At 47.5% G+C, this 23,685-nt stretch overlaps 1 protein-coding gene across 3 annotated transcripts; it reads left to right on the top strand.

Annotated features, from left to right (window-relative positions):
• The first annotated feature begins 4,284 nt into the window (after window positions 1-4,284).
• Kif18b (kinesin family member 18B) lies at window positions 4,285-23,565 on the top strand. 3 transcript variants are annotated; one of them, XM_028780597.1, is made up of 16 exons: window positions 4,285-4,426; window positions 12,490-12,816; window positions 13,372-13,529; window positions 13,823-13,927; window positions 14,149-14,259; window positions 14,386-14,583; window positions 14,696-14,872; window positions 15,337-15,411; window positions 15,539-15,636; window positions 16,048-16,216; window positions 16,661-16,776; window positions 19,928-20,133; window positions 20,386-20,911; window positions 21,949-22,032; window positions 22,457-22,542; window positions 22,837-23,565. In XM_028780597.1, exons 2-16 carry the CDS (start codon window positions 12,498-12,500, stop codon window positions 22,911-22,913), a joined length of 2,505 nt encoding a protein of 834 aa, XP_028636430.1. In that variant the 5' UTR covers window positions 4,285-4,426; window positions 12,490-12,497; the 3' UTR covers window positions 22,914-23,565. The 3 variants fall into 3 exon arrangements, with proteins under 3 accessions (XP_028636430.1, XP_028636431.1, XP_028636432.1); XM_028780598.1 differs by having other exon boundaries at window positions 4,326-4,426; window positions 16,057-16,216; window positions 22,837-23,293; XM_028780599.1 differs by lacking the exon at window positions 4,285-4,426 and adding an exon at window positions 12,422-12,489 and having other exon boundaries at window positions 12,597-12,816; window positions 16,057-16,216; window positions 22,837-23,293.
• The last annotated feature ends 120 nt before the right edge of the window (window positions 23,566-23,685 follow it).

Genomic DNA, 23,685 nt, shown 5'->3' with positions numbered 1-23,685 from the left:
CTGTCCTATAAAGGACCTCGTTGAAGTATCCTAGCTTCCGAGATCTCAGCACACTTTCTCCCGTGGCCCCATCCTCCACCATTTTCATCTACAGGTGTTAACTCCAAAAGCACTATCTCTGAAATCAATCATCAATCAATCAATCAGAACTTTTGACACACTGATCTGTTTCCCTGAACCTATTCTTCAGAGTACCCAGCCTGTAACACTTGCGGCTGCTCTTTTTTAAGTTTGTTTGTTTGCTTATTTGTTTTGAGACAGAGTTGCATTCTGAAGCCCCAGCTGGCTTGGAACTTCCTCTGTAGACCAGGCTGGCAGAGAACTCACAGAGATCCACTTGCCTCTGCCTCCCAAGTGCTTGGATTAAAGTTATGTACCAGCACACCTGGTTCCTACTTTGTTTTTTTGAAACATAGTTGCCTCCTGGGGTCTAGGGATTTCTCCTTAGGCTAAGATAGCTGGCCAGAGAACTTCAGGAATGCAGCAGAAGGAGATTACAAGTGTGCGCCACAGTGCTCAGGTTTTTACCTGGGTGATGGGGATGGAACTCAGGAACATGGCAAGCACTTTACTGATGAAGCCAACTCGGCATCCCTGATAATTTTGCATCAGTCTTCAACTGCTCGTTCTTCCCTAGCTCCGTCCCATCAACGTTTAAGTCTTTCTTATACACAAAGACGTCCTTTAACTCCACCCCCTCCTCTCAATACTTCTGTATCTCTCTGTTCCCCTTAAGAATTAAATGTCGCCGGGCGGTGGTGGCGCACGCCTTTAATCCCAGCACTCGGGAGGCAGAGGCAGGCGGATTTCTGAGTTCGAGGCCAGCCTGGTCTACAGAGTGAGTTCCAGGACAGCCCGGGCTATACAGAGAAACCCTGTCTCGAAAAACCAAAAAAACAAAGAAAAACAGAAGAAAAAAAGAATTAAATGTCCTCAAAGAATGGTTACAACTTTCCTCTGTCCCATCCTGATCTAGGGGTGCCATTCCCCTGAAGCTGTCCAAGTCAAGGCCACTTAAGAACTCCTCAGTGACAAAGCAAATGGACTCTTAGTCCTCATCCTGCTTGGAAGTGGACACTTAAGGGTTCTGTGGAAAGCGGGTTGGATGGTGTTTTGCTGGGGCAAACAGGTGAAGGAAAGTTTAGCTGAAGTGGACACAGGTGAAAGACTAAGGCAGGCTGGTGAAGGAATGTTTTGCTGAAGCAGACACAGGAGAGAGGATGTTCTGCTAAAGCAAGCGCATGAAAGGACACGTGATGTGATGAAGGATTCTTTGCTGACAATATGCACGTATTCGTCTGCCTTACATTTTGTAGTTGAGCTGCATTTGTCAGGATGCCATAGAGGGAAACGCATCAAAAAACTTCTGGTGGTGTGCTGCAGTTTCTAGCCACTTCTGCAGACTTAGAGTGACTGGATGTACGTGCTGAGGTAAGGCACGTGGAGGACACGTGATGTTTGGAGGGTATAAATAGGACTCCACAGAGTGACAGAGAACTCAGAAATTTCCACTTCACAAAAGGAATATTGAAGACATAGGACAACCAGTGGAGGCTAATTCTCTCTTCTACTATGTGAATTCTAGGGGCTAAACTCCAATTGTGGGCGTAGCAGCATTTACCACTGAGCTACTCTGCAAGCCCTGCCTTGAGCTTGTGGGTACACACACACACACACACACACACACGTTTGATTGGGTTTCTTTTTTTTTTTTTTTTACAGTGTTGGGGATCAAACACATGGCCTCCTGATTGGTGGGCAAGCACTCTATCCTGGAGCTTGATATGTAGACCAGTCTGGCCTCAAACTCACAGAGTGCCTCCTTAGTGCTTGGATTAAAGAAGTGCACCACTGCACCCAGATGAAATCTTTTAAAAAAAAAGATTTCTTTCAGGACTGGTGAGATGGCTCAACGGTTAAGAACACTGATTGCTCTTCTGGAGGTCATGAGTTCAAATCCCAGCAACCACATGGTGACTCACAATCATCTTTAATGAGATCTGATGACCTTTTATGGGGTGTCTAAAGACAGCTACAGTGTGCTTACATATAACAAATGAATAAATAAAACACCTATGGGCTGCAGCAAGCAGGGCCAGAGTGAGTGGGAGAAGGTAAGGGAGAGAAAAAGATTTCTTTCTTTTTAAATGATGTGTATGTGTGTCTGTGAGTATATACATGCATAGGAAGGTTGCTGGCAGAGACCAAGAGGGGGTGTCAGATCCCTTGGAGCTGGAGTTACAGGCAGTTGTGAGCATGGCAGTGTAGGTGCTGGTAACTGAACTCAGGTCCTCTAGAAGAGAAGCAGGTATTCTCATCCACTGAGCCATCCCTCCAGCCACTAGGCTTTGAAATTCTTGTTGGGCCGGGCGGTGGTGGCGCACGCCTTTAATCCCAGCACTCGGGAGGCAGAGGCAGGCGGATTTCTGAGTTCGAGGCCAGCCTGGTCTACAGAGTGAGTTCCAGGACAGCCCGGGCTACACAGAGAAACCCTGTCTCGAAAAACCAAAAAAAAAAAAAAAAAAAAAAAAAAAAAAGAAATTCTTGTTGGGCTAACTATAGAGCAACTGACCTCACCAATAATAATAATAATAATAATAATTCTTTTATCTTGACTTCTGAGATCCAAGAAACAGACACTTTGCCAGACTCTCTCCCCATCTTCCTTTACACCTAAGCTAACATTGCCCAGTGCCTTAGGGGTTTACTGCTGTGAACAGACACCATGACCAAGGCAACTCTTATAAGGACAACATTTAAATGGGGCTGGCTTACGGGTTCAGAGGTTCAGTCCATTATCATCAAAGCAGGAGCATGGCAGCATCCAGGCAGGCATAGTGCAGGAGAAGCTGAGAGTTCTACATCTTCATCTGAAGGTGGCTAGGAAAAGACTGGCTTCCAGGCAGCTAGGACGAGGGTCTTAAAGCCCACGCCCACAGTGACACACCTATGCCAAGGCCACACCTCCAAATAGTGCCACTCCCAGGGCCAAATACATTCAAACCACTACACCCAGTATGGTTTTACTATCGCCTGTATCATCCATCTTATGTTATTGTTGTTATCCATTCTCTTCTCCCTACCTCTACCCCTTTCCAGGGACTCCCTATATTTCAAGCTGGCCTAGTACTTACTATGTACATGAAGCTGGCTTTGAACTTGTAACATTTCTTCTCTCCTTCTGCCTTAGAATGTATCACAATCCCCATCTGTGATAAATATCTATTTTTTCCCTATAGACTGTGAGCACTATGTATCACGTATCGCTGTAACCACTGAACCTGTCATAACAATTGTTGAATAAATCTAAGAACACCTAGTACGGTTTCGTTGAATGTCTACAAGATGTGTTATTCACTTTATGTCTTTCTAAAATTTTCACTTATGGGGATTTAGCTCAGTGGTAAAGAAAAGGCCTTGAGTTTGGTCCTCAGTTTGAGGGTTGGAGTGGGGGGGAGGCTAGGGAGGAAAAAAAAAAGGACCAGATTCGGTACTTGAAGGCTCTACACCTAAACCCTCCATTATACCTGGAACCTCTGCTGAAATACAATTCAGAGTAACAGAGGAGGGCACCCTTAACCAGAAAGCTCTTATCAAACAACTGGTTCGTTTTAAAGGAGATGGAGAGACAAGAGTATTTAGTATTCTTGTCGCTTTGTACTAACCCAAACCTCATGTAATTTTGTTGTTTTGTCTTCACTAAACTAAGTGCGGGGAATAAAGAATTTGAGTCAAGTTATCCAGTATTAAATGACTCTACTAGCCTGTTCACAGTTGTGAAGGAGAAAAATTTACCACCCTTACAAGCCCCAGACCTGCTCACAATGCCACCGTGAGGACAGTTTGCTGAAAATAGAGATCAAGTAAAGCTCTCACGTAGCTCTGGCTGGTCTGGAACGCTCTATGTGGAGGCTGGCTGGCTTCGAACTCACATAGATCCGCCAACCTTTGTCTTCTGAGTGATGGGATTAAAGGCACGAGCCACTCTGTATATGAGAGTGCCTATTTGGGCCACAAAAGCAGGTTTAAAATTCTGTCGAATGTGTGGTTGCTGTAACCCATTCTGAACTCAGTCCACAGACCACAGAGGCGGGGCCCCTCGTTACACCGCTAGATACCGGTTTCTGGCGGCAATTCCGCTCAGGGTAGTTTGATTCTGCCAAAGAAACCTCCAAGCCGGAGAACTAGTGCGCAAGCGCACCTCGGGCTGTCTTTGTTGCTTAGGAAACAGCCAATCAGCGAGCTCGGTGGTGACCAATGGGAAGCGCGAATGAGCGGACCGGCTAGTTTGAACGCGCCGCGCCGGAAGAAGGTTTGTTCGGTGGAATCGGGCGTGGGGGAGCTCCCTCCTGAGTCCGAGGGCTCCTATCGGAGGTGGAGGGACGCGTAAGCGACCCGTGACACCAGCGGCGGGAACCGACGAAAGGTAACCTTTGGTTCATGGTGGGGCGGCCCCGCGGGCTCGGTGCGGAGCTGTGGTACGCGCGGGCCCGCTGCGATCGGCTGGAACCTGAATCTGCTCTTGTTTGGGCAGGTCAGGGACGCGTAGGAGGGCACTTCCTTTACACCGAGCTTACAGCCGATCGCGACTCCTGCGTCCGTCCCACGGTCCGGGGCCCTTATTGAGCTCTCTCATGTATACCCGATCCTTTGAAAGGTGCATCCGGCTCCGTAGCGGCTACCCCTCCTCGCGTGGGAGGTGGAATTGGGTTTCTACACGTCAGAACTGGAGAAGCTGGGACGCCTGGCATGAGAGCATGGGATAGCCACGCTCCTCTCCACTCCTTTTGTCAAAGAGGATTACGCAACTGTGTGTCTACAGAGGGAGGCAACTTGGTTACTGGGGCATTCAGAAACATTGGCGTGCATGAAAGAAAACCAGGCGTCTATTAGTACCAGGAGGGTCGATTCTTTTAGCTTTGAACATTTGAGCTACTGACGTGACATGTACAAGGTAGACAGCCTGGTGTGTGCCAAAGAACTTAACATACTGGTTTGTGTTGGTTTCGTTGGTTCTGTGCATCATAGGGAACTTTCCTAGCGGTGTCTAATATTTGTTGGGCACTTAAAAACCCAATCTTATTCAAGCTTAACAAAAACTGATGACACAGATAATAGAAATATTACAACTTGCATATTGAGAAACCGAGGCACAGAGTGTAGTTAAGCTTGACATATATAATTTTACCTTTGTGAATGAGCTTTTCGTTGTTAACAGCATTTCTCTCCATGTCCCTATCCTATTTCTTCTCTGCCTATTTCATTTCTTTATTTTACTGGAGCCCATGACTGAGAGACTTTGAACTTTAAAAGACTTTAGATATTGGAAGAAATTGGCTTTTTTTTTTTTTTTTTTTTTTTTGGTTTTTCGAGACAGGGTTTCTCTGTGTATCCCTGGCTGTCCTGGGACTCACTCTGTAGACCAGGCTGGCCTCGAACTCAGAAATCCGCCTGCCTCTGCCTCCCAAGTGCTGGGATTAAAGGCATGCGCCACCACTGCCCGGCCTCTGCCTATTTCATTATGGAACCGCACCCCACCCCAGTCAGGATTTTAAGCCATCTCATTCTTGATTACTTTGTTTTTTATCTAATTTAGCTCCACTTGTACCTTTCTTTTTTCTTTTTCTTTTCACGGTCTAGAGATCAAACCCAAGACTCTGAACATTCTACCAAGGAGTTACATTCCTAGCCCTAATACCTTTTTTTTTTTTTTGAAGTATAGAAGTATCACATTATTAGAAACATGTATAAAGCTTTTATCTAGTGACATACCAACTGTAGTTATTGTAATGTTGTATAAACTTCATTCTGTCTCCACAAGCAGTCAAGTTATAAATACAAGATAGGCATAGTAACACAGACACTTCTATAATCCCAGCGCCTGAGAGGCAGAGAAGGATCTCTGACTTTAAGGCCAATCATAGTGAGACTGTTTCAACCCCACCCCACCCCCAACACCACCACCACCACCACACAAACACACATACACACAAATACAAATGAAAAAATTAAATTCACATTTGGGAATTTAAACAAAGACAGTGAAGTCAGTTAGGTAGAACATCTTAATTACAGTTAAAAGAGAGCTGGCATGGGGTTGAGGGTGTGAGCTAGTGGCAAATGCTTCCCTAGCATGCGCTGAGGCCGGAGTTTAGTTCTTAGCACCCCTACCACAGTCCTCCCAAAATAGAAGCTATAGAATTTTTTAGTTGATCTAAGGCCAATGAGGTGATTAAATTAGCTTAAAATTTACCTTCACACAAATGAAACCAACCAATTCCCAGACGTTTACAGTCAGAAAGGCAAACCTTTTCATTCTATTTTAAGAGTCTGGATTTTATTTTGAACACGATTAAAATTGCAAGTCTACCCTTTTTACAGGTGTACTTGTAAAAACTTCAAATAAAACCTCAGGAACCAGAAAGTAGCATGTTCAAGGTCCTAAGTTCAATCCTCTGCATTGCCAACATTCAGTGTCTGCCAGTGTATGTTGGGGGAACCTGGGAATGGAGACAAATGCTATTAAACTAACAAAGTATGAAATAGCAAAAAACATTCCCTGTGAATGAGTAAAGATGCAAGAATGCTCACTGTCGCTGCTTCCAGTCAATATTGTACTGGAATTCCTAGCCACGATGGTAAGACAAGAAAAATCAATCACCATTTATAAGATAGGGAATAAGCAAAGCAGACATGGCGGTGGCCTATGCATCAGTCCCAGCTCTCGGGAGGCAGAGGCACTAGGATCTCAAGGCCAAGCTAAGCTGGATATCCAAATCAAAGGAAATGAAAACCAAAAGAAGGGAATCGCCAGAACTCTTACAGCTCAGCATTAGGACACGTGCAGCACGCAGCCCTGGATAGAAAAGGCATAGCCTTTGTATCATATTCTTCTTCAAAAGCAAGCGTGCCCTGGGGGGAGGAGTTATTGTAAGACACTCTTCTATGGATACCGAGGTGTGGGATGTACAAAGCCCAGAAGCCGGGCAAAAAACCTACTAAACCTACTAAACCTACAGGCAGAACTAGTATAAGGATGGAGTAGTGTCTCAGTGTGAGCCTAGATTCTAGCCTGGCCTACCATCTGTCTGATGGGTTATCTTTGTTGTTATCTTCGTTCCTCATGGAATGGGATTGTTGGGAAAGCTAAAAGAAGCCATTTGTAAAGTACTTACTCTAGAGGGCTTACCATGCAGGTACGCTCAGTGAAGCACTCTGTACATGTTAGCTATGATGTTTATTCTTAGGCTTCTAGGTCAAGCCTCTGCTCTTCTATAGCCCTTTTTCATTTGTAGGACAAGTGTTAGTCAGCATCTGCTTCCTGCTGGGAAAGGCCCCCAAATACTTGGGATGAGTGTGTGAGACAAGACACAAGTGTGTAAGGAATGATGAAAGTCAGTGAAGGGACTTTAGCTGTCCCTGTAGCAGTATCATGGGAGAGCTGAACTCCTTCCTTCCCCTTTGTCTTCTCTCTCCTTGTCTGCAGTGGGATCCCCACAGGTCCTCAGAAATTCTCCTCCAGGGCCTTCAGAGGTTGATCTCATCACTACAAGGGTAGGCAAGAGAAACCACCCCTAAAACATCTGGACCTTGGCTTCCCAGCCCCTGCTCAGCAGCACACTAGCCTCTGGGTTTTAATGAGCTGCCCAGGGTTAGAAATAGGACTTGAATGTAGCTGCCTGCGAACCCTGAAGATCTTATTAAAGAATCATCTTGCTTGTACTTTGGGCTGAAATGCTCTTTCCAAGCGAGGATCAAAGCAAACTTGACAAATGTTCTCTCATTAATCTCCCCATCCCCCTGGGGTGGGAGCAGATTGGTAGTCGCTCTCACTGGCTTTCAAAACAAGAAGCTGATATGACATTGATGGGCTTGTGTGGCTCGGGGAGAGACCTCCCCACTAGTCAGATGCAGAACACAGACCAGAACCCAGGTGTCCTTGGAGCACCCATGCCGAGCGTTACCTTACATTCTGCACCTGGTGCCCCCAGCACTGTCTTGGGAAGAAAGAACATCTCATTAGGCAAACAGACTGGCCTCTCTCTGGCCCTCGGGAGGCGGGAGAAGAGAGCTGTAAAGGTTATGCGTACTCCTTGCCAGTGCCCTTTTTAATTTCCTGCTTAGAATGTTAGGCTCCTCTGTGGCTCCTCCTCAGCCAGAACTCTCCCCAGCCTCGGGGACTGCTGGGGAGGCAGCCAGTGTGGACCCAAGCATGCTCTGCCTGTCCGTTCCCACAGAGAAGCAGGTCTCCTGGGAGTGTGAGTGCGAGAACAAGAAAAGGGAATTCTTGAGTGTTGAAATGAGGTAGAGTCCATATATATCTGCAAGTGCTTTCAAAGCATATAATTTAGTCCCATAAAAGGATTCATAGATTCATCGTCATTATATAAACATAGGAACTATTAAAGTCATGTGACCATCAGAGCATACTATATACTATCATTATCAGACAGGACAGCAGGCTCTGCGGTCAGACTGCCTGGGTTGGAGCTGGCGCTCCATCACTCACCAGTATTGGAACCTCGGGCAAGTTGCTTAACCCTCTCTGTCTCAATTTTCTCATTGAAAAATGAATGTACTCATACTATCCATCTTGTGAGGCTGCAGTGGAGATAAAGGAGATGATGGGTGTGAGCTGCTCCGGACAGGCCTTGACAGAGTGAGCACTTCTAATATGTTTATTATGTCAATCTGATTGCCGGGATGAAAACTGAATTATACACCCATAAAAGGATTAGTGTTGGTTGGTATCTTTCCCTTGTTCGGTGCTGGGAAGAAGTTAAGGAGTTCATGAAGGAACAGAGTTTCAAATCAGCTCACTTCTGCCTCATTCCCCAAGGAAACCCCAAGCTGTTGGGCAGAATATTCAGCAGAAGGCCCACTTTCCTTTGCTGAATGACCTCCATTATGACTGATCAGCAGATACAACCTTTATCGGGAAAAGCATTCATCTGTTTATGGCCGTCATGAGCAGCTCCTGTTCCTTCCCCCATGTTAGTATGTCCCTAGAGCTGGCCTAAACTGACTCCTGCACACATTCCAAAAACTCTGTCCCTGCCTTTGGTAGCTTGCTCAAAGGAGAAGTAGACAGGCACAGAGATATGAAGGAGTACCAAATGACTTCAGGCTGGAAGCCTCTGGAACTATTACCAGATTTAACACTGGGAAATCTGTTGTATTACCCTGTGCATAAACAGATTCAGGGAGAGACACAGTATAATCATTTCACCAAGTACCCATTCCTACATCCCTACCGGGCAGTGGAGGCTAGGCAACCAAATAAAGAAGAGATGAAAATAGAAGGCAACTGTCATTATTTGCAAACTATATTATCATCTAATTGAAAGGCCTAAGAGAATCAATGGCGGTCTATTAGAACTAATAAGAACATTTGGCATTCTGGGCAGATGCAGGTTATGCATTCAGATATTCAAAGCTCTCTTGTCTATATTCTGGCAAGATAAGGTTTGGGAAATGCAATTTTAAAAGGTGTCTATTCACAACATAACAAAGACTGTATAATAGCTAGTAATAAACCTAACCAAGAATGTACGGTACTCATGAGAGGAAAATTATGAAATTTTACTGAAGATTATAAAGTTGTGAATACATGGAAAGAGACAGCAGGTCCTAGGTGGGAAGCTTCCGTATCATAAAGACACCAAGTCTTCTCATATTAACCTATAAATTAAAAATAATACAAATTAAAATCTTAGTAGGATTTTCTTTGTGGAGCTTACTAGAGAATTCTAAACTCATATGCAAGGCAAGATGTCCAAGAATAACCAAGAAAGAGCACAAGGAGACACGTTACAGAGGAGCGACGGCAGCGGTGCGCCAGGGAGGCAGCAACAGTGGAGGGAGGCCCACACATAAGATCATGTCTCTAAAAAATTCTTTTTGCATTTGAAATAGGTGGGAAAGAAATTGTCTTCAATAAATGATCTTGAGATAATTAGGTCTCAAGAAAGAAAGTTGGAAAGAAAGATATTTTTAAAACTTCACTATTCACAACAATTTTATCTTCATAAAGAACAAAAATGTAAGAAAGGAAGTTATTGGACAGGAGTGTAAGAAAAACATGTGTTGCTTTTGGAGGGAAATATCTTTTTTTTTTTAAGATTTATTTTATGTGAGTACACTGTAGCTGTCTTCAGACACCCCAGAAGAGGGCATCAGATTTCATTTCAGATGGTTGTGAGCCACCATGTGGTTGCTGGGAATTGAACTCATGACCTCTGGAAGAGCAGACGGTGCTCTTAACCACTGAGCCATCTCTCCAGCCCCTCTTTTTTTTTTTTAAATGAGAATCTCACCATGTAGCCTTGGATGTCCTGGAACTTACTATGTAGACTAGGTTGGTCTCCAACTCACAGAGATTGACTAACTTGCCTCTGTCTCCCCAGCCCAGAAAAAAAAAAAAAATGTCATCTTAAACATGACATAGAAGTCATAAAAAATACCTGGTCATAGTGGTACACACCTGTAATTCCAGCATATGGGAAGTAGAGGCCAAAGATCAGGGATCAGGGATACCCTGAACATACTGAGTTCAGGGTCAGCCAGCATTCGTGACATGAGACACTCAGAAAAAACAAAAAACCAAACCAGCCATAAAAGGAAAGAGTAGACATCAATCTCAGCACTTGGGAAGTAGAAGCAGGAAGATCAAAGGGTCAAGGCTAAGCTCAGCTACATAGTTTTTAAAAAAAAAAACTAGCCTGAGCTACTTGGGCTGCTTGGGACCCTATCTCAAAAACTGTATCATAAAATAAAAATCACTACATAAAGAAAAAAAAAGCCATCTGAAAATTGCTAACTACAGTCATCTATCCTGACTGGGTCAGTGGCAGGCAGCTCACCCTAGCACTGGGAGGTGGAGGTAAGAGGAGGCCGCTACATAGCAAGTTTGTAGCTAGCCTGAGCTACATGAGAGACCCTGTCTCAAACAAACAAACAAACAAACAAACATGTTGCAGGCTTTACCACATTTAAGGCAGGTTTTCCCCATGGTTACTTTAATAGCAGTAATAGCCAGTAATGCACCCCAGGGAGAGAAGTCACAGGAACATTATCAGAAGGTGCTGAAAGCTCTAGATCTGTCTAATAACAACTGTATTTTAAATAATAGAATGAGCTGGAGAGATGGCTTAGTAATATAGTAATAGTAATTACAGGGCTGGAGGGATGGATCATCAATTGAAAACATTTACTGTTTCTCAGGGGACCAGAGTTTGATACCCAACACCAACCTAGGGGGACTATCATCTGATGCCATCTTCTGGCCTCTCATACAGCATCCACACACGTACATACACATAATAAAATATTTGAGAGTGTAATTACATCTGTAAAATTTTTATTTAAAAAATAAAAACATCTTCTTGAGGAATATAAAATGTATCTAAATAATCAATAGCCACACTTTTGCCTAAAATGTTTTGTTTATTTAGGAGGTTTTGATTTTTGAGACTAAGTCTAGGGAGGTAGCCTTGGCTGTACTGGAACTCCTAGAAACCTTCCTTCCTCCGCTTCCAAGTGCTAGAATTAAAGCTGTGGCCACCACACTCAGCCTAAACTATTTAATAAGTATGTACATTTGGTGTAATTTCAGCTGTAACAATATCAGGGTTATTTTTTGAGGAAAAAGGACAAGTTTTCTTATGTATTTAGGTATGTATTTAGCGGTGCTGGGGATCACCCAAGGCCTCAATTACGCTAGTATAAGTGTTCAGTAAGCTACACTCCAGCTTCCAATTCATTTCTCTTTTATTTCCCTCTTGGTTCTACCGTGGAAGCCAGAGCTTCACACAAACTTGGCTCCAACATTCTTATTTACCTGGGGCAGGACCCAACCCTGTAGCCCAGGCAGGCCCTGAACTCATGGTCTTCCTGCTTCATCCTTTTCTGTAACCGGGATTATATTTTTTCAGAACCAGGCTATTGCCAATAAAGTTTCTTTAAAAAGGCAAATAGCACAGCAGATGCCCGGGAATAACTAACAAAGTTACGAGAAAGTCCAGTGAGGGAGTCTTGCTACTAGATTTAAAGTGTGTTTCAACTGTAGGAAAAGTACGGAAGGAGTATGAGTATAGACAAACTGTTCACTGCATTTCATTTCTCATAAGGGGGCCATGCCACAAAGCATGTGTTGAGTCAGACAAAATCCTGCAGGAGTCCTGGTGATTGAATTTAATGTCATGAGGCTTGGCAGCACCTTTACTTGCTGAGCCATCTCACTGGCCCTATAACCAAGTGTCTTAGTGGAAAATATAGGAAGTCCAGTAAAAGACCTTTGGAAACAAAGCCATTTGAATATGACAGAGATGCTATTTCAAGTGAGAAAGATCTGTATCAATAATTGATTCTGCTACTGATGTCTTGCTCCCTAGAAGACAAAGTAGACGTCGCCCCTAGGAAGGTGGAGGAAAGGCCCTTCAGTACTGAAGCATACTCCTGAGTTGGTGTGGTCCTCACCTTTTTGCACAGGTGTTGCCATGGTGATGGCTGTGGAAGACAGCGTGGTTCGTGTGGTTGTGCGGGTGAGGCCCCCCACCCCTAAGGAGCTAGAGAGTCAGCGGCGGCCTGTGATTCAGGTGGTCGATGAGCGAATGCTGGTGTTTGACCCTGAGGAGTGTGATGGGGGATTTCCTGGCCTAAAGTGGAGCGGCTCCCACAATGGCCCCAAGAAGAAGGGCAAGGACCTGACATTTGTCTTTGACCGGGTCTTTGGTGAGGTGGCCACTCAACAGGAAGTGTTCCAACACACTACACACAACATCCTCGACAGCTTCCTCCAGGGCTACAACTGCTCAGGTGAGGACTGCCTGCTGGGGAGTTTCTGGCTTGCCTCTCTGTTTCTTTCTGAGAAAAGGATTCTATTTATCTTCTGATCTCTCTGCTTTGGAGTGGGGTCTGTTTATTCACTTGACCATGCATCCCACTGGGTCCTAGTCTACAGTAGCCAGTTAGACACTGAGTTTGAACTCTTGATGCTTATACCACTCCAGAGGGAGGAAACAGTGATCATAAAATCACATGTGTGTGTGTATGGGTGTGTGAGTGTGTGTATGGGTGTGTGAGTGTCTGTATGTGTGCATGCAAGAACTGCAGTCCTCCATCAGAAAGCAGCTGTAGCATCGAGAAAGAAGGGATAGTTCTCAATTCCGGTGCAGATCCCACTGACCAGAAATCCACAGGCTAACCTTGAGCACCAAGGGGTTCCAATGGCAGAAGCCTTGGGACTGCGGTCATAGGCAGCAAGGGAAAGGGACTTGGGAAGATCGAGCTTGGTGGACATGTGCTGGGACAGCTCTGGGGGAGGAAGATTTGCCCCTGCTGACATCCTGTTCCGTATTCTGTCCTTTATAGTGTTTGCTTATGGAGCCACCGGGGCTGGGAAGACACACACTATGCTGGGAAGGGAGGGGGAGCCCGGCATCATGTACCTGACCACCATGGAACTATATAGACGTCTTGAAGCCTGCCAGGAAGAAAAGCAATTCACAGTGCTCATCAGTTACCTGGAGGTAGGGCTGCTACCGCTCTGGCCCACGTCATAACTTCATTCTCAACACCTGAAGGGGAGGGGGAGGGGAAGAGGCTCCAGGAACAGATACAGCCCAGTGAGAGACCATGTGAAAAGGAAACTTGCCCTTCTGCCATTGTCATTTGACATCACCACAAAGTACCACTGCAGGGTTGATGACTCAGCGTCAGTTGTACTGAGTCTGGCCCTCCCCACTCCAGTGCATGCTCTTTGTGTGCTGTCCCAGGGAGGATGATCTTCCTCGGGTGTCTTCCTCCTGTCCTTTTTCCTAAGGTGTATAATGAGCAGATCCATGACCTCCTGGAGCCCAAAGGACCCCTCACCATCCGTGAGGACCCTGATAAGGGTGTTGTGGTGCCGGGACTTTCTTTCCACCAGGTATTCGCTGGGCCTCAGGTCTGGCCACCTCTTCATTGGTCCTCGGGGGTTCCCTCAAGTGCAGTTTGGGGATCTCCTGGATACTGGGGAGGTGATTGGGGGTGGTGTCGGCAGTGGTGGTGGCAGTAATGGTGGTGGAGTGTGACAGGTGAGCGGCCTTCCTGCCAGGAGACAAGCCCTGGTGGTAAGACACAGCCCCTCCTTGGGGACCTTCTCTGTAGCCAGCCTCAGCCGAACAGCTACTTGAGATGCTGACCAGAGGTAACTGCAGCCGCACACAGCACCCCACGGACGCCAACGCCACGTCTTCCCGCTCTCACGCCATCTTCCAGGTGAGGCGCGTCATGTGCTCTGCCTGAAGCTGAGGGTTCTGATGTCTGCACTGCCCCTCACTCCTACCCCCTGCTGAGGGTTCTGATGTCTACACTCCCCCCTCACTCCTGCCCCCTGCCCCCCAGATCTTTGTGAAGCAGCAGGACCGGGTTCCAGGACTGACTCAGGCCCTCCGAGTAGCCAAGATGAGCTTGATAGACCTGGCCGGCTCAGAGCGAGCATCTAGCACCCATGCCAAAGGAGAGCGGCTGCGGGAAGGGGCCAACATCAACCGCTCTTTGTTAGCGCTCATTAACGTCCTCAATGCCCTGGCTGACGCAAAGGTACCACGGAGCTCGCCCAGCATTCTCAGAAGAGAAAATGAGCACCCGAACCCAGTGGTCCTTCCCTCCAGGACAGGGCAGTCTAACCCAGCTATGCGCTTACTGCTACCAGGGCCGCAAGTCTCACGTACCCTACCGAGACAGCAAACTGACCCGCCTGCTCAAGGACTCCCTCGGGGGCAACTGCCGCACTGTGATGATTGCCGCCGTCAGCCCTTCCAGCCTGACCTACGAGGACACGTACAATACCCTCAAATATGCTGACCGCGCCAAGGAGATCAGACTCACGGTGCGTGCCAGCGGGGAGGGAGCCCACAACCTGAGAGGAGATGGGGACAAGTCCTAGACAGCCTCCTTAGATTCCTGTTTAGTGTTCTCAGGCACAGAAAGTTCCCTATACTCACTCATGACCGAGCATGCTACAGGCAGCAAAGCCTATGTTGAAAAAGTGGCATAGGTGCCCACATACACTGATCCTCCAAAGGCAGAGGGATTCTGGCGAATCCTGTTGTCTGTCTCTGCACTGAGCCCCACTTACCTGGAGCTGCTACAGAGCAGCCCTCTGCCTGGCTAAAGTGTTCTAGTCAGAGTCAGGGCTCAGGCCACACACAGTCCTCTGCCGCTTGGTGTAGTCCCAGGCACATTACTGACTTGGGAGAGGGAGTCTCAGTAACAGGAATGGGCTTTTCTATCCCTATCATGGGATTTGTTATTTGTTTGAATAAACAAATCTCTTCTGTGTCCGAATCTCAGCTGAAGAGCAACGTGATCAGCCTGGACCATCACATTAGCCAGTATGCCACCATCTGCCAGCAGCTCCAGGCTGAGGTGAGGCAGCCTCTGGGAACCAGACTTGGGACAGGGAGCAAGACACAAGTTTGGAGTCCTGCTGGGGTTCTGTACCCTGCCTTTGTGGTCACCTGGGGCTCTGCAGACTGGGATGCTGTTGTTTCAGGTGGCTGCCCTGAGGGAGAAGCTCCAGACGTATGAGGCTGGAGCCCAGGCCCTGCAGCAGCACTCTCCACAGCCCCCCAAGTTGAGCATACCACAAAGGTGAGCTTGGGTGCCCTTTCCTGCTCCACCCTTCACATCAGCTGCAGAAGGAATGAGCCCCGTTCTTTTTTTGTCACTTGATGAGCTAAGAATGTTTGCCTATGATCCAACACCTAAAACAAGGGGTTCCTCACCAGGACCCAGCAACTAAAAGTTATCTAGATAGACAACTAACATCCCAACCCAAATAAACAAACAATTGTCTTCTCATCAGGAGGTCAGCATAGGGGCTAGGTCTCATTGTCTTAAACCAGTAAGTCTCTGCCAGCTCCCACTCCCAATGGCTACCCATTTGTCACTCACCTGTTGCAAATGGGGCTCTGCCACCCAGATACCAAAAAATTCTGCCTCCCCTTTTTCAACCTCCCCCCGCCCCAAAAAAAAACCTCTCAAAATCCATTTCTTCCTTAGTGTTTCTAGCTCCTCGATACAGCCTGGACAATCCAGCCAGGCCTGTACCCCAGAGTTCCATGCAAAGGATGAAGCCCCTCGGGAGGAGAGCCTGGGGACAGATGCCCAGGGACAAGAGACTGTGGAAGGAAATGCTTCCGAGCAGGGGCAGTCCCCCCAGGACAAACAGGTAGGACTGGGGGGAGGGTGGGAAACCTGAGCCTTCAAAAGACTTGGGCTGGTGGGATATCAGGAATGCAGTTCCCCTTTCTCTGCCCACATACATGTCTTGAATCTGTCAGGTTCTTACTTGCTTGAAAGTGGCTGGGAGTAAGGAGAGAAGGATTTTATTTATTTATTTATTTTTTGAACATTTATTTGTTTAACGTGTGTGTGTGTGTGTGTGTGTGTGTGTGTGTGTGCGCGTGTGCATGTGAGTGTCCATGGCATAGTGCATATGTATAACTCAGGATAATTTGTGAGAGTTGGTTCTCTCCTTCTACCATGTGGGTCTCCGGAGTTGAACTCAGGCTTAGTGGCAAGCCCCTTGGTGTGCTAAGTCATGTCAGCATCCCAGGGGAAGGATTTTAGGAGATAATTCTGGCTGCTCCATTAATGTCTCCTCCTTCTTTAGTTTCCAACCCAGATGCCAGAGCCAAACCTGCCAGGGTCCCCTAGTCCTTCTGTGCAGGCGAAGCCAGGCATGAGCCAACACTCACCACAGAAACTGGATGTGGACCACTCTAAACAGTAGGTATCTTGTCTCCAATGAGTCCGAGGTGGGAAGTGACAGGTCAGCCTTCTGGGGTGACAGCTGATATTTAGAATGTCATGGAAGTTCCGGTGCTTAGCTGACAGTCAAGTCTCTTTTCTTTTCTTTTGGTTTTTGGAGACAAGGTCTCTCTCTGTAGCCCTGCCTGTCCTAGAACTCACTCTGTAGATCAGGCTGCCATCAAACTCAGAGATCCTCCTGCCTCTGCCTCTCGAGTGTTGGTGTACCACTACCGGCTTTAACTCCCCATGCTGTTTTCAAGCCATCAGACTGGCAAGGAAAGCAAACAACACCACCCCACCCCCACCTCCATCCCCACTCCACCCTCCAAACTTATCAGCCCCCAGACAGACAGCAAGCACTAAGCAAGGGCAGGCTGCTGGGGCTGCCAGGTAGCTTCCCAGTCTATGGCAGAACTGCTGTCCACAGCCAGGAGGAGCTGGGCCCCACATGGAAGAGGGGTAACCATGAGTCAGGTTTTCCTATGCATCCTTAACAACAGATTGTGGCTAATATTTCCCAGAAGTCAAATAAGAGCCTGCACCCCAAGCCAAAGAAGAAAAGATTTGGACCATTTCTTTTGGGTCACATAGAGGGGATTTTCTCTAGTTTTCCCATGGCCCCAGTACATAAATCCCTGGCCACTTAGCGTTGCTGCTGCCAGCCCTGCTCTCCCCTCCCCAACACGGTTCACACTAGGCAGTGTATTTAAAGCTTCTGGACAGAAGGGCCTGCTAAATTTTGTTTCTTGTCGGGAGTGTCTGTTCCCGACTCAGCAAAAATGCTGCGGCCTGAATAATCAAAGGCTCATTATCTGTCTCATGCTGCCAGCTCCCAGGACCCTGAGGAGCCAGGGATACATGGGTGGGATGTCCCATTGGCCTCCCAACCACTGCCTCCCATGGATGACTTAGTGTCTTGCTTCCTGGTGTCCCCATTATAAAGAGAGAGGCCACTTGGTCACCATTTTGGCTCCACTTGTGGTTTTGTGGCCTCTGACAAGTTACCTCCATTTAGGCTGTGATTTGAAAATCACAATTCTTATGCCTCTTAAGTTCTTTGAGACGGAATACTAATCAAATATGACACAGGGTCCCAAGGATCAGTTGTTGCAGGCTGTCTTACTGTCCTTCGCATTTGGAAAAGCTCTGACAACTAGATAAAGTAATTTCTCGTTGACTTGATTAGAACTTGGACCACCAGGACATTGAATAGATTTGAGATTTTTTTTCTAGTTCAGTGTTTTGTTTTTTAATCTTGTTTGTTTGGTCATTTTTGTTGTTTTGAGACAGGAGTATCTTTACATATTCCTGGCTGTCCTGGAACTCACTATGTAGACTCCACTGGCCTCAATTCACAAAGGTCCACATGCCTCTGTCTTCCTTGCTGAGATTAAAGGTGTCACATGAAATCTTATGCTGAGGTCTAATACACAGGACATACAAAACAAGGTTGTTCTATCTTATGTGCTGGAAATCGAATTTGAAAGCCCATGTACACAAAGGGAGCTGGGCCCTTTATCCAGGGCCCAGCAAACACAGCCAGACCCCAGTCATCTGCTAGCCAGGCTGGAGTATTTCTCCCAATGCCCACTCTTTCTAAAGAGTTCAGAAAATCTTCCTCATAAATAGTGGCTCAAAAAGATACAGAGTTTTTGCTGTGTCTTCCTTAATTAATGTCCTGCCTACTTTCTCAAAGGCCTTGAGGCTGCTTTTCCAAATGAGTTTGTGTTTCTTGAGCACACACTGACCAAGGGCAGTGAAGGGGTCCAGAGAGTCCAGACAGGTGGTTACCTGAGGATAGATCATTGCTGTGAATAACCCTTGCCAAGGTAATTGTGTTTGTTCTGCTGTCACAGGGGTGCCTTAGAGGGAGGGAATTTTCTTTATGAGAATCTAAATTTACAATATCAATAATCACATTACCCTCAGAATTTCCTTTAAATAGTCCCCTGGCACATGTGAAATGTGTGTTGGTTTTCACACACTTTTTCAGGATCTGCCATTTGCTAGAAAACACATCTCCAAATGCATTTTTAAGGGTCTTCTCAAAGCCACAGTCAACATAGCCTATCTTATTTCATTTCCCTATATTCCACCGAAGTAGGTACCATTTTACAGAAATAATAGTTTAGTGTGACGGGCATTCATTAAATATCCATGTAAAGCAAGTCACTCAGGCCAGATACGATGGCACACACCTTTAGTCCTAGAACTCAGAATGATGGACAGCCCATCTCTGAGTTCCAGACCAACCAGAGTTATGTGGCAAACCCCTGTGTCAGCCAACAATAAAGCCAGATGTGGTGGCATACGGCTTTAATCCCAGCACTCAGTAAACAGAGGAAGGCAGATCTCTGAGTTCGAGGCCAGCCTAGTCTACAGAGCTACACAGAGAAACCCTGTCTTAAAGAATCAATACATAAATAAATAATAAGCCCTTAATTAATATTTCCAGCAGCCCTATGAGGTGATTGTACTTGTTACCAGCCGTTTTAGAGTTGTAGAGACTGAGTTAGCCAGTGAGTCAGGACCCTGCCACTGGGCCGTGTTGAACTGGAGTTTGAGCAGGACTGACGATCTGCGTTCTTAAGTTAACTTACCGCAGGGTAAATGACCTTCAGTCCCAGCACTGAACTAGGAGTGGTGCACACATCTGTCACTCTAGCATTTGGGAGACCATAGGGTAGATCTGGAGTTCAGTGACACCCTGAGCTGTAGCGTGTTCAGGGCCAGTCTGGGCCACATGAGACCAAGAGACCACAGCATTATTAAGTGGCAGAGCTGAGGAGGACCTCAAGTCCAGACCTCCCAAGTCCAAGGTCACCTGGCATCTTTTCCCTATTTCCCAGGGCACTGTCTTTGTTGTGGGGCCCGTCTACTATAGGTGACACCTCCCACCATTGCCTGTAGGGGTGTTGGCCTTCATTGAGGGTATGCCAGAGCAGGACCATGGCCAGGAGGAGGGTGAAGCGAGTAAGCTAGTCTGGGGCAAGGCAGGAGGGAGCTAGCAGGAAAGCCAAAGTGCCCTCGGTCACATCTAGAGTGTTGGGACAGTGTATAGCACAGATGCCTTCCTAGTCAGCCTCGGTCTAAATAAGTTATATGCAAATTCTCTATCCTCTTCCAGGTTGGCCCTCCGGGTACTACACCTGGCCCAGCGACAGTACTCCCTGCTGCAGGCAGCCAACCTCCTGACTCCTGACATGATCTCAGAATTTGAGACCCTGCAGCAGCTAGTGCTCGAGGAAAGCGCTGAGCACGGTGCTAAGAACCCCAGATCTCCTGGTCTGGCCAGGGGGGACCCGCTAGCTCAGGAGCTGTGTTCAGAGTCTAGTGAGTGTCACCTGTTAATACAACCTCTAAGGTCTGTAGCTAAGGTGTGGCCTGGGACCTCACATGCTGGCTTATGCTGTGGTGGGAGGCTGGAGCCTAACTAAGGTCATGGTTTTCTATGCACAAGCAGGCCGAAGAGAACCCAGAGGTTAAGGGCTCTTTGTGCCTCTGCTGTCTGCCTGTGTTCTATCCACACTCTTTCTCTCTGGCCGGCCCCAGTCTCATCTCAGCATTTTCCTTCTCTCTGTCCAGAGTCTTCAGGGTACTGTGGTCCAGTAACCCGGACCATGGCAAAGCAACTGAATGGTCTCTCACACACTCTGGGGATCCCACTAGCACCTGACTGCACCTCAGATAAGACATTCCAGAAGCCTACCAAGGAGAAGAAAAGGAAGCTGAACCCCGAAGAGCCAGGCAGCCTACCAGCCCCAAATCTGGAGATGAAGCGCCAGCGCCAGTCCTTCCTCCCCTGCCTAAGGAGGAGCTCTCTACCTAAGGCCCAGCCGTCCTCTGAACCCAGAACTCCCAAAGGAGAAAGGGCCTCTTCCCCCTCCCCCTCCTCCAGAGTCTGCCCAGCCACGGTCATTAAAAGCCGGGTACCCCTGGGCCCTTCTGCCTTACAGAACTGTTCCACTCCTCTGGCCCTACCCACTCGTGACCTCAACACAACCTTCAATGTCTCTGAGGAGTCCCCCTCCAAACCCAGCTTCCATGAACTTGTTGACTGGGAAAAAGTTTCCCCAGAGCGGAACAGCACAGACCAGCCCTTTCTCCCCAGGTGAGTCTCCCAGCATCTCCCACACCTGCCAGAAGATGGAAGGTAGCCTGACTCTCAGAGCAGAGACATTTGCCATCTGTCTCCTCTTGGTCACTCGTCAGCCTTGTGCCCAGGCCCAGGAAAGCAGAGTATGCAGTTGTAAGGCAACATGGACCTGTGCCTTATCCCTCCAACTCTGTGCTGGTTTGTGGCGTGCTCATGAGTAGCTAATGGGACCTTAACTTAGGAAGGGTCATCAGAGAACCAGGAGTTAACAGGCCCAGACCTATCGATTCTTATGCTCTGTTTTGGTTCCATGACCTATTCTGAGTTTGGATTCCACAGACAATACCTATTTCATCTACTCGAACACCAGATTTGTCTCTCTATCCCAGTGTTGAGACTAGGACAGGAAGGCAGCATGGTGGCACATACCGTTTATTCCAGCATTTGGGAGGCAGAGGCAGGTAGATCTCTGTAAGTTCAAGGCCAGCCTGGGCTATATAATGAGTTCCAGGACAGCCAGGGCTACACAGTGAAACCTTGTCTCAAAAAAACCAAAGGGGTCAGGCAGGACGCTATGGAAGGAAAACTTAATTTAGTATTTTCTAGTGCAAAGACAGAGCTGTGACCTTTGCCCTCTAAGTACACAATGGGGGAAGGGACCAGCTATCTGCTCAGGACTGAACAAGTGGCAGAGTGACCTGGATGTGTAAGGCGGCGGCCAACAGGCTGTCCACCCACAGCCCCACACCATGCCCCCTGAGCTGGCTCTCAGTGACAAGCTCAGAGCTGGGCAGGTGGAAGGGTGAGATTGCTTGAACTCCAGCTCTCAGGACGCAGGAGAAACTGACATCTGGATGTTCTCCCAGAACAGGGCTGTCACTCAGCTGTCAGCTGGGGGTAAGAGAGGCAGGGAGAGAGACCATCTCTTAGCAGAAAGAAACCTCAGGTCTTGTGGTCCAACCTTCCAGCCTGCAAACTCGAGGCAGCTGGAGAGAGGAGACCTGTCCGTGGCATTTCTGTTCCCTCCTGACCTGTCTCTCCCGCCCCCACAGTGCACCTGTCTTCATGTTCACGAAGGGCCGCAAGCCGGATTCTCTTCCTACAACCACTGCCGGCAAGAAGAGGCGCACTGTGAGGTGAGGCTGGCAGTGGGGAGAAACCTCTAACTCGAGTGCTGGGCACCAACTGGGCACACATCCCCACTGGTTTTCACCTTGGAGAAAGCAGCCAAGAGATTGTGAGCAGGACCAGTGTTTAGTTCTTTATTTATCACAGGATTTCCCAGAGATGCTATAGGCCTTAGCCTCCTATCCATGAGAGAGTCATTGATCATTGGTTAACCACTGATTGGAAACTCCCTCACCTCGGCTTCCCTGAGTGCCCCTCATTCCACAAGCCTTTCCCTCTTTGTGTCTCCCATTCGCACATGGTTTTGAAAACTGCTGTTTAGCTTCTGCCTTGGAGGTTTAGTGCCTAGCTGACCCTTTTCACCACACACCTGGGTCCAGAACATGCCTGTGACCGTCCCACCTTCTTGTCTCCCTGCCTTCCCTCCTTCAGGCCTTCAGTCTCCCGAGGTCGCAGCTGCATTGCCCGCCTCCACAGTAATGCCTTGAAGAAGCCAGACAGACCCTTCACAGTCCCAGGTAACTGGAACTGGGGACAAGCATAACTGAGCAAAGGGGGCAGGTGAAAATGGGGTGTGGGGCAGGGTGCATGGGGACCCAGATGGAAGGAGGGCCTGAAATACTTTGAAGCATTTCCAGGACCCTCATGAGGGAGGAGAGGGCTGGGAGGAGGTGAGAGCTGTGGGACAGAGCCTTACTTCATCTTCCTGTACTCCTCTGTCTTCCTATAACCCTCTGTCTCCTGGACCCCTCTCTGTCTTCCTGGACCCCTCTCTGTCTTCCTGGACCCCTCTCTGTCTAACTGGCCTGCAGAACCCTCCTTGAGCACCCACTGCCTTGATGACCAGAGGACTCCTAAGGGACTGATTGAGGAGACAGAGTGCTGTTAACTGGGTATCCTGCCCACGAGGGACTCCTGGTGTCCATGCTTGTTCTGATCCGCCAACAGCCTTCTCTCATCCTTGGAGCTGCCACTGCCAAGAGTCCCTGGCCTGCCGTCCTCACCTTGGAGCAATTAACACCACCATGCCCTAGCTTTAGTAACGCCCTCCTCAACCACTCGTCTATGCACCTTCTTCATTAATCTCGTTCATACGCACATATGTATAGACATATATACATACTTTTTTGTGAGTGTGGCTGTATTAAAGGATTCTGTCAGGGTTTCTCATTCCCAAAGCCTTCCCTAGGCAAGCAGAGAACTCTTGGGCTCTGTTCTTTACCCCTCAGTTTCATGTCTGACAACAGGGCTCTGCACAGTGAAGGTGGATGGGGCCAAGAGGGGTTGCTGACAAGTGTCTGCTTAGCTCTCCTGGTGCTAAACACGGTATACATCCAGAATGTGAGGAGAGAGAGGATGGAGCCTTAGGTGTGAATGCTAGCTGGTTGCCAGTACTTAAGTATCTTCTTGTCTTACGCTTCTCCATATTCATATGTATTTATATGTATTCACATAGGTGTATGCCTATAGATATATAGATTTTTTGTTGTAATAATAAACATCTCCATCTGTGGTGTCTTCTTCCTTCTATACTCTGAAAAGTTAGTGCTGATTTTTCTTTCTTTAAGACTTCAAGCTGGGTGTGGTGACACATGCCTGTAATCCCAGCACGTGGGAAGCTGAAGCAGGAGGATCATGAGTTAGAAGACAACTTTTGCTAC

The sequence above is a fragment of the Grammomys surdaster genome, unplaced genomic scaffold (genome assembly GCF_004785775.1).
Source record: "Grammomys surdaster isolate TR1022 unplaced genomic scaffold, NIH_TR_1.0 371, whole genome shotgun sequence".
In the NCBI taxonomy this organism is placed as follows: domain Eukaryota; kingdom Metazoa; phylum Chordata; class Mammalia; order Rodentia; family Muridae; genus Grammomys; species Grammomys surdaster.
Note: the sequence above shows the minus strand (reverse complement) of the source record. Positions and strands in the feature narration are given on the sequence as shown.